The sequence below is a fragment of the Echiichthys vipera genome (genome assembly GCF_963691815.1).
Source record: "Echiichthys vipera genome assembly, chromosome: 3".
In the NCBI taxonomy this organism is placed as follows: Eukaryota; Metazoa; Chordata; class Actinopteri; order Perciformes; family Trachinidae; genus Echiichthys; species Echiichthys vipera.
In genome coordinates, this window is record NC_139828.1 from 12,201,746 (window position 1) to 12,211,745 (window position 10,000).

The 10,000-nt window shown below is 42.6% G+C and overlaps 1 protein-coding gene across 2 annotated transcripts in view; it reads right to left on the minus strand.

The window, feature by feature from the left end:
* Positions 1–10,000, minus strand: part of tle2b (TLE family member 2, transcriptional corepressor b) — a 78,134-nt gene that overhangs the window by 61,212 nt on the left and 6,922 nt on the right. For both annotated transcript variants that reach the window (XM_083940145.1, XM_083940144.1), the window contains exons 2-3: positions 4,504–4,601; positions 2,938–3,001 (exon numbers count right to left, since the gene is read on the minus strand). In XM_083940145.1, coding sequence (XP_083796271.1) covers positions 2,938–3,001; positions 4,504–4,601 — 162 coding nt within the window. The remainder of the gene's footprint in view (positions 1–2,937; positions 3,002–4,503; positions 4,602–10,000) is intronic.

Consider the following 10,000-nt stretch of genomic DNA (forward strand, 5'->3'; position numbering starts at 1 on the left):
CCTTCCCTCTCTATCTCTCTCTCTTTCATTTCACGCCCCCCCACACAAACACATCACTATCTCTTTCTCTTGGGCTCTGTGGTGCATACTTTCTTTTTCTCTCTCCTTCTCTCCATTTCATCCCCTCACAGAATCTTTTTTTTTCACCCTCCATCTCTCCTCTCTGAAATTCTGTCCCCTGGTATCTCTCTCTCTCTCTCATTTTGTCTCTCTCATTTATTTTCGGCTTTTTTTCACTGTCTCTCTCTTTCTCTTTTCCTCTGTATCTCTCTCCTGCCTCGTTCCCTCTCTCCTTCTCCTCTTTTTATTCTCTTTATCTCTGCCTCCCTTTGTATCCTTCCCTCCCTCCCTCAGCAGCTCCCTGTTTTTTTCTGTCTGACACTCTCTGAGCCTTTTTTCTCTCAAGCTATCTTTCCCTTTGAGCCTCTCTTTCACTCCCCTCCCTCTCATTTTCTCTCCCTCTCTCCCTCACTCTCATTTCTGAGCTATGCCTATGAAGTAGCATAGCACTGTGTTAGCCATCCACTATGCCACAGTGAGGCCCACTTCAAATACTACAGCCTGGGGGGCCAACCGTCTGCCTTGCTAACCTATATGGATATGTCATCTGCGTATGCAGCTCTCACCTCCTGCCATACTGTAAGAGCTTAGAGTTGAACTTACATGCAACACATAGCATAATGCACTCTTGTGCTATTTATCTGCCTCCTTAGTTTACCAATGACACAGTGGTCACAAAGGCCATGATATTTAATATGCACTAAGTTTGATCAAATGTCATCCATTGACCCTGTCTAAGGAAAGACGGGGAACTGCATTAGACACGCCACCACTCCTACTGTTTAAGATCGAGTGGTGAGGATTTGCAATGAAGAAGGAGGATGTTTGTCTGGGCTCTTTGTTCCACACAGTAATTCTGTGAAACCACAGCTTAAATGGGGAGTGCCTGAGATTAGGGAAGTGGGTGTTTTTTGAGAAGTCTGTGGTTTTTTTCATTGTGTGTGTCCTGCACTGTATCACATTTATGTGCACATGTTTCTTCTTGTATGTTTTACCACTTTGAGAAGCATAGTGAGGGCATTTGTTATGAAATGAGGTCAGTTTGAGTCCTTCTGTTTCTAAAGGAGCTCTGACTCAAGGTCTAAAGGACAAAACAAAACATCTACAAGTTTTAAGCTTTGCAACTAAATAGATTTGTTATTATGCAGTACATTAATTATTCAAAACTGTATTGTGTTTATGCAGGTGCCAGAAAGTACAATAACTCTAAATTAACTATAAAAAGCGTCCCTGTATGGGATTGAGAGTAGGAGATTAATGTCGTATCTCGGGTCTAAGTAGACAAAATGACTAGTAACTTATGTAAGTATGTAGGTGACTTTATGTAATTTTTCACAACTAAAGGGCAATTAAAAATTGAATTTCCCTTCATTCCCCCAAGATTGACTTGGTCCTAGTGAGGTTTATTTCTTGTTTTACTGTTTTGATAAAGCCAAATAAATGTGGATCCCTGATGTGCTAAAAGGGTTTTTTATTGATGATGAATCTATTTTTGTTATTTCTTCCTCTAAAAGTTATGTCCTTTAACAACTGTAAATAATGTATAACTTACTACAACGTAAAATAATAACTACTTCAATGATTGACAGTATATCATGTCATCAGTCGTAAAAAAAACAATTACAAACATCTTTTGCAAAGCAATAAGATGATATCCAGCATGTATTTATGTAATTTTGACAGGTTTAGATTTTATTGGGCGCTTATTACATTACTAGTTATTACAAGACTTTAGGGTGAGCTGGGGCATGGTGAGTAAAGATCTTTAATGGAATAAGAACATAAGAGCAAGGGTTGTGTGTGTGTGTGCGCGTGTGTCAATATAGATGAATGAGTGTGTGTCTGCTGTATCTCCCGTGTGCGCGTGTTTTATCTGTTTATCTTCTGCCTGTCTGTCTGTGTGCCTCTATATCCATTTGTCTGTCTGCCAGTTTCCCTGTCTGCCTGCTTGCTTTCCTTTCTCACACTCAGTCTATTTATCCATCTACCTGCCTGTTCGGTTCTCTCTCTCTCTCTCTCTCTCTCTCTCTCTCTCTCTCTCTCTCTCTCTCTCTCTGTCTGTCTATCCATCTGTGTGTCTATCTAGCTTACGGCCCTGATCCTGCCTGCTCTCCCAGGTTTATGAAATGCGAGCAGCTTAGCAGATGGTGCATATCGTATTCTGGTCGGCTCTGTGTGGGTTTTGTACCACAGACGAAGGCTTACGATACATGTGAGCCTTTAGTCACACAGACACATCGACGCAGAGGGAGCTCGGGCTGTTAGCGCACAAGAGAAAACAGAAAGAGGAAGAGGAGACAGAGACACAGACTGAGTGAAGGAGGGAAAAAAAACGGGAAGAGATGTGGCAAAGAGACGAAGTAGGTTTTAGAGATAGGTGTGAGTGAGTATGATAAATAATAAAACATATACTAGTGGTTAAGTAATGGTTTTTACAACTTGTGGAAATTTTAAACTGTCAACATTAAATACCACTTCAAATAGCTAAATAAAGTATATCCGTTTATCAATAATGTTGTCATTTCAATATGATTTAACAGTTATAATCAGTTTGTGGGTTTTAAAATGTATAACACACTGGAATTATTTGTTTTATATAAACATCCTTTTGATGCAAATGAAGTTAAAACAGAGAAGTGCTAGTGAGAGAATGAAATCTTGACACAAGAGGAACACAAGACAAGATGAGAGACAAAACGAGCTTTTACTCCTGAATGACATAAACACTAAACAACCAGCTAATCAGAAGCACCGATACAAGTCTCCTGATTGTAATTCCTATAAAAGAACCCATCAGACTCTTTTCAGAGTTTATGAGTGGCCCAGTCAGACTAGCAAATCACCGAACAGCTCTGGTAAAGGCCTGATTGGACTCACCATGATGTAGTGCCTCTGCATCTCCGTCTTCTCACTGGCCAGCTTCTCACACTCCAGCTTCAGGCTGCACAAGGACGAAGAAGGACACACAGGGATTAAATATTTGCATCCACTGAAATAAATTAGAATTTCCACAGGACTTATGTGTTGCAGAGGTCGAACACAGTTTAAGGTTGTGTAAGGATACCAAAAATATAGCCACACAGCCGGGGTACCTATGGCTGCTAAAAGTGACACTGAAAAATATCAACTACATGGCAGCAAGCAGTCTTATTCACCACTGCAGTTTGTCACACCTCCATGTAAGGTCAGTTTAACAAGTCCTTCTGTGTCTAGTGTGTCTACTTACAGTAAATATATAATGTGAACATTGCTGAGGTTTTTTTGGACTTCTGCTACTGAGCTCAAATGGTCCTGATCACATTTCATGTTTCCAAAGTACTTTCAAAAGTATTTCAAATGCATTGAATCAGTCAATAAAGGATGGAATAAGACATAACTCAAAATCCCCCTAGTAATTTAGGAAAGGCTTCATTATTATTATTATTATTAACATATATCAGTTCCAGACCATAAAAACTGTCAAGCTGAGGTGGAACAGAGTATTTTAAGTTTAGCAGCAACTTTATTAGGCCAATATTCAGGTGAAGCAGATCTTGATATTACATATAACAGTTAAGTCAGATGTTTTATTAATATGAAAAGTTATTATGTCATGCTGGCAATTGTATTTGTGACCGGAGCGTATATATTTAAAGATGGTGTCACTGTATATACAGCTAAGTCTGAAGACGAGCATTCAGCTCCGACTTGTCGATGTGCCAATACATTGCATTTAAGGGAGTTACAGTGTGAAGACATTTTCTTTATGTTTTCGTATGTGTGTGTGTGTGTGTGTATGTGTGTCACTGAGAACCACTAGTCCAGTGCCTAAGCTGTAAAGTAATGTTGCTGCTCAGCCGGCCCTCTGAGGTGTGAGAAAAAGGCTGAATGGTTTATTTCTCTACTCCAAGGTCACAACAGGTTAGCCATATGATGGTGTGACCATCAGTGACTTTGAGCTGTAGAAAACTTTTAAAAAGACCTAAATTTCATTTGATATGTTGGAAACTATAAACTCAGTTATCAACACCTTAATTTATACTGTAACAGAGTGTCATGGCAAGAGCAATTAGCAGAAATAATGAAAGAATTTGAAGGTAAGATAAAAATATTTGTTTAATTTGATTAATATCAAAGGAGAAACTGGAAATATCTGCACTTAAAAAACACAGTATGTAAATAGGACATTTATCTTACAACTGTAAATGGATACTTAGTAAACAGAAATCCATGTACAGATTTAGGCAAAAATTATGATTTTGAGAAGTGTGTAAAGCTTTAAGATGGTCGAGATTGGATTCAGTGTGAAGAGCTGCAACTCCAGCACGCTCATATTGTTTTGTACTGGTTCAAATATACATTAATACATTTAGTGCAGAGAATATAAGATGCAAAGAACATATGGAGAATAAATAGCATGCAGACGTTTGTGTCTGTATGTGTGCAATATAATAGTGTATGTACCTGTGATACTGCGCCTGGAGGAACTGGAATTCCTCCTTGATACGATCCAGGGTTTCCAGGACTGTGAACTTGAAAGACTGGCCGGGTTGTAAGGGAACCTGCACAGGAAACAGAAGGAGAGAACGAAAGGATGAAAAACAGATACTGAGGGGTGTGTGTGTGTGTGTGTGTGTGTGTGTGTGTGTGTGTGTGTGTGTGTGTGTGTGTGTGTGTGTGTGTGTGTGTGTGTGTGTTCCTGCTCAATAAGAGATTGTATGCATTCGGCCTGCAATATGAATTGGCACATGTGCACTTGCAAAAGCCATACATTTATTGTCTGTGTTTGTGTGTGTGTGTGTGTGTGTGTGTGTGTGTGTGTGTGTGTGTGTGTGTGTGTGTGTGTGTGCGTGTGTGTGTGTGTGTGTGTCAGGGAGCAAGGCGAGGGGAGAAAAAAGCCAAGATGAAAGTGAGAGGGAAGGTCACTTCCCCTTCCCACACATCATAAAGCCGTGTCCTCTCTCTCTGTTCTCCTCCTCCTCTAATGACTCTACCTCCTTCCCTCCACTGCCCCATCCTTTCTTCCTCTCCTCTCCCTCTCCCTCTCCTCCACATTAGCATCCTCTTCACTCTGCCAGGTTGCTAATGTATTCCAGCCTACAAAGAGCTGAGAAGGGAGGAAACGTCAAATGAATAACTTATAGGGAACCACGGCACCGACTCTCACCTGCTAAAAGCTAAAGAAGGCCCGACAGAGCAAGCACCTGGGGTCCATCCCATTTCCACCACCACCACCATCAGCCCTTCATGTCTGTGTAAATCGCTATTGAAAGCCAGTCCTCCTCCTTTGTAGTCTTCATGGAGTTTTAGAAACAAGGGCACTGATGCTGAAGTTGTTTATTTTTTTAGGAATGAGCCTTAATTTGTAGTCAGAGAATTTTAGAGTAAGCAGAAGTGATTGTGGGTTTTGTTTTGTTTTTTGACATTGTGGATTATCATAGAAGACTCTTCTCCCAATTTGAAATAATTTTTCTTGCGCTTGGGACTCCTGCTGTTCGCCTTGGGGGGTTTCAGACTGCAAGGTGTCTCTGCCACTTCTTTTTAGTCACTTCTTATTACCTGTCAGTGATCAGCCTCAACGGGAGTATTGAGGTTCACACTATCCTGCCTGGAAATAAAATTCACTCTGACGCTTGTAGTGTAAAGACAAGGACATGTCACCGGTACGCCACCCTGAAAATGCCGCCCACTGATTGATACGTGCGGCCAACCAAACCTCGAACAGAGTTTAAGGTTGTGTAAGGATATCAAAAAAATAGCCACACAGCCAGGGTACCTATGGCTGCTGAAAGTGACACTGATGCGCCCAACCAAACCTGAAGCACCACAGCCGAGGACTGAACCCTGATCCCTGCAGTGGTGGGCAAGTGATTCTTCCTCTGTGCCTCCTACCACCAGTCTTTTCAGCATCAACTACACACTGATGCAGCAGGCAGAGAAACCTGAGCTCATCTAGCCCCGTCCACATTTACCTAAAATTAAGTTTCCTTTCACTCTTATTTGGCACCGGCACAGCAAACACTCAAAAAGCAGCTTTGATATGAGCTAGGATTACATTTCTCAAAGATATGTTTTGATGGAATGGGTGTACTTTCCAATTTTATAATACCTGTGGTGATACTGTCAACCTTCCATCCAGTATCTAAAGTCACAGAATAGAGTGCGTCTTTTTTACTTGGTAACCCAAGCCAACTATGAATCCAATCCATCCACCCATTTGTTCAGCAGTTCAAATTTCCATCCAACCATCCAAACTGAGTGCAGCTGGGTGGCTATTGGCCTGCAGCTACGGCAAAAAGATTGGCGGTTTCAATGGCGGGGCTTCATTAGTCTAGACAAGCACAATTCAATTAGATTTCAATTAGTCCGACGGTGGAGGTCAGGGATGCGGTGGGTTCCCCAGTAATTAATCCACGGAGCCGAACTGAGCTGAGCTAAACTGAGCTGAGGCAGGCATAGCAGGGGTATCTAGATGGCTGGATGGGCACACAAGCCATCTGTGTGTGTGTGTGTGTGTGTGTGTGTGTGTGTGTGTGTGTGTGCGTGTGTGTGTGTGTGTGTGTGTGTGTGTGTGTGTGTGTGTGTGTGTGTGTGTGTGTGTGTGTGTGTGTGTGTGTGTGTGTGTGTGTGTGTGTGTGTGTGTGTGTGTGTGTGTGTGTGTGTGTGAGCGGTGAAGGGGGTGGGTGAGATAGATGAGGATGGGGGTGTCTGCCAACAGATCCCCACTGACCTTGATTTGCACCGCACACACTCAGTGGGGGAGGGGAGGGGAGGGAAGAGGGGGGTGGATAGTGATCTGGCACACGCAAATACAAACACACACGCCCACATAGCCATGAGTGCAAAAACACACACAAACAAACAAACAAACAAACAAACGCACACGACTGCACACATGCAGATTCACACTGAAGGTACACAAACCCCCCGTGGGAGGGAGAGCAGGGGTGGAAGGATGGATTGATGAGGGAGAAAAAAAAGCCGGAAAGAGAGATAGATACTCATCTGACAGACAGGAGAGATGGGTGGACTGAGGGATGGAGGGAGTGATAGACTGGTCTGACATCTTTACAGAGGAGTGAAAGAACGAGCAGAGAGACAGATGATGAAAGAGCGGAGTGGCTGCTGACTGAGAGAGATAGCCGGCCATTCATCTGTATGACACCGAGGTGATGGGAAGAGGAAGAGTAAGAGAGAGAAAGAGAGTGAGAGAGTCATGCCATCTTCGCTGTAGTCAACACAGCCTTGTCGCTCTACCCTGTGCACTGTCCATCCGTCTGTGGTAATACTGCTCCCACCATCTGCTGCCATGAGCACACGGACACAGACACATACTCATGCGGATGCACACAGATAAAGTGCTGCTGGCGGGTTACATCAGCAGCACTAAGTCATATAACAAAGCCCACAGTCACAGATCAGGATTATACAAGAGATCCGCCAGTGACAACCGATGGTGTCAACATGGCGCCGACTGTCGTGCGCTGATGAGAGAGATTTAAATGTCTTTCTTCTCTTAGACCAAAAAAAACACCTCTTTTGATTCGCCAATTGCACCTTTTTGAATGAGTTTCATGGGCTCAGGAGCAGTAAAACTTCTTATGAGCAAAAAAAGAAATGAAAAAATACAGAAAAGGTCCTCAGGCAAAAGGAAAAAAATATTCACTGCCTGTGCTGAGCTCTGCCTTTCAGGATAAAGAGACGACTATGGAAAGCTGGTATCAAATGAGTTCATGCTTATTTGTCATAATAATAGGAGACTCTGTGTCCTGCTCAAGGACACTTCAGCAGGTAAAAGTAAAACGAACTATAAGCTATCTAAGGTGATAAATGCGCATCCTTCTGCAGTGTTTACAGAGACGGAGGCATCATCAAGTCATGCCGTATGTACACCAGAGCTAACATTTGTTGTTGTCGTGTGTCTGTGTCTCTCTCCTGTATTGTGACAGATGGCAGCCCAGACTGTTCAGGGTCCAATAGTGCATCACGAAGGGCCAAAAAAACAGCCTACCGCCTGTGTTGTCATGTGTGTGTACAAGTGTATATGTGTGTGTGCGCCACAGCAGCCAGCATAGGGGATCCTGAAACCCAAAACTGATCCGGTTAATCTAGGGGGTGGGTGGGGGGTGGGGTGGAGGGAGGGAGGGAAGGGTCACTTGTGCACACACACACACACACACACACACACAGACACACTAACACACACACCATGTGGGACAGCAGTCAATCACAATTTGGATGAGCTGGCACGGGCAAGCAGAGAATTAGGAGGGATTATCTGGGGGGGGGGGGTGTTTGGGGGAGGAGTTATGGGTGAAACCCATTGCGCTGTATCACATAACAGAATGGAGGCATAACCGTCACCTGTCTGCTTTTCTGTCAGGAGTTTGATTGTACGTCTAGCAGTAACACACTGATTTGATAAAATCCTAAAGACAGATGGTTTAGATGATGGCTACACCGCCGTGGCACCTTTGCCAAAAGTGAAGAAACAATGGATAGTAGATTATTTGACATCAAGTTTAAGTATCATAATTAAATACACTATGTTTGCATTTTCTTTATTTTGTTCAGTTAAACAAAAACAGCCAATGTCATTACCAAAGTCCTTTATCAGCTGTGACTAACTAATTGTTACTGATCACATATAGAACCCAACAGATACTGAGAGTTAAACTACAATGCCCCCGCCATCCAGTCAAGTGGTGAAGACTTTGAAAGGTGGAGGCTTCACACACATCTGCAACAGGCAAGAGATTTATACAATCAGCACAGTTTCGAGATTAGTTTCACCAATTCAGTATCCGACCCAAATTTCTCCCCGTCTGTTCCTGAATAATGAACATAAAAGTGTTTTTGAAGAACATTATGACGTCACAGTGAAGTTGACCTTTTGGATGTGAGATGTCAGACATTTGTGAGATTTGGTGTCCTAAAAAGCGTAGGAATTAGGAAAGATATGGCCAAACACGGGTTTTGTGAGGTCACAGTGACCTTTGACCTCCAAAATAAGTCATTCTTGAGTCCAAGTGGTCACATTGTGTCACATTTGAAGACATTCCCGTCAGCCGCTCTTAAGATATCATGTTCACTAGAATGGGACAGACGGCATACTGTAATAGGGAGTTTAAGCAGCTGAGGGGACAATGGGTTCAAGAAGTTGTAGCCTAACTTTTTAGGCCTAAAAGTCAGATAATGATATTCATTTTTCCAACAGAAACACTTTAACATAAAAACATTTTTGACGAGGATCCCTTAAATTTGGTTATTAAAGAATTGACCGAGTCATTAACTTCTAAATTACCTCAAATATATCTTTGGCATCTCTTTACCCAAATATCTGGTTTATTATCAGCCATCATATACTTGGTTGCCAGTTTATTAGACACATCCACGCTGTCAAATATAATAGCCTCATCAAGTTTTTTGGTCAAACTGCAGCCTCAAAAATGATCACACAGTTGATTTAACATCGCATTTAGGGACGCACAATAAATCGTTCTTTTAATCGTCATCATATTTGCACACTGACTATTAGGTGAGTCTGTTTCTGTGTTCCTCTCTGTCAATCCGTCCATCACATGGAAATCTCCTGTTCAAGCAGCTGCCTGTCTTTCCACCACTGGCAGCGGCCGCATGAGAGACAGCAACTGCGAAACAGATGCAGGTCTGGGAGTGATTGGGACAGAAATCTATTTGTCTGCTTGTCTTCTCTGTCCATCTGTTTAGCCCCTGGCACACTTTCTACCAACACATGAGTATTCACACGGTATAAGCAGGCATGCCTATGCATGGATGCATTCATTCGAACAAAACACCCACAAACAAAACATTTTCTCTTACTCGTGCCCTCTCTCTTGCTGCTCCGTCTCATGCCTCCCTCCCTTTTCTCTCCTTTTGTTCCTTACTTCTCCTTCTTAGCCCCTTTGTTCTTCCTTTTGCCCATGTCTCCCTGAGACAC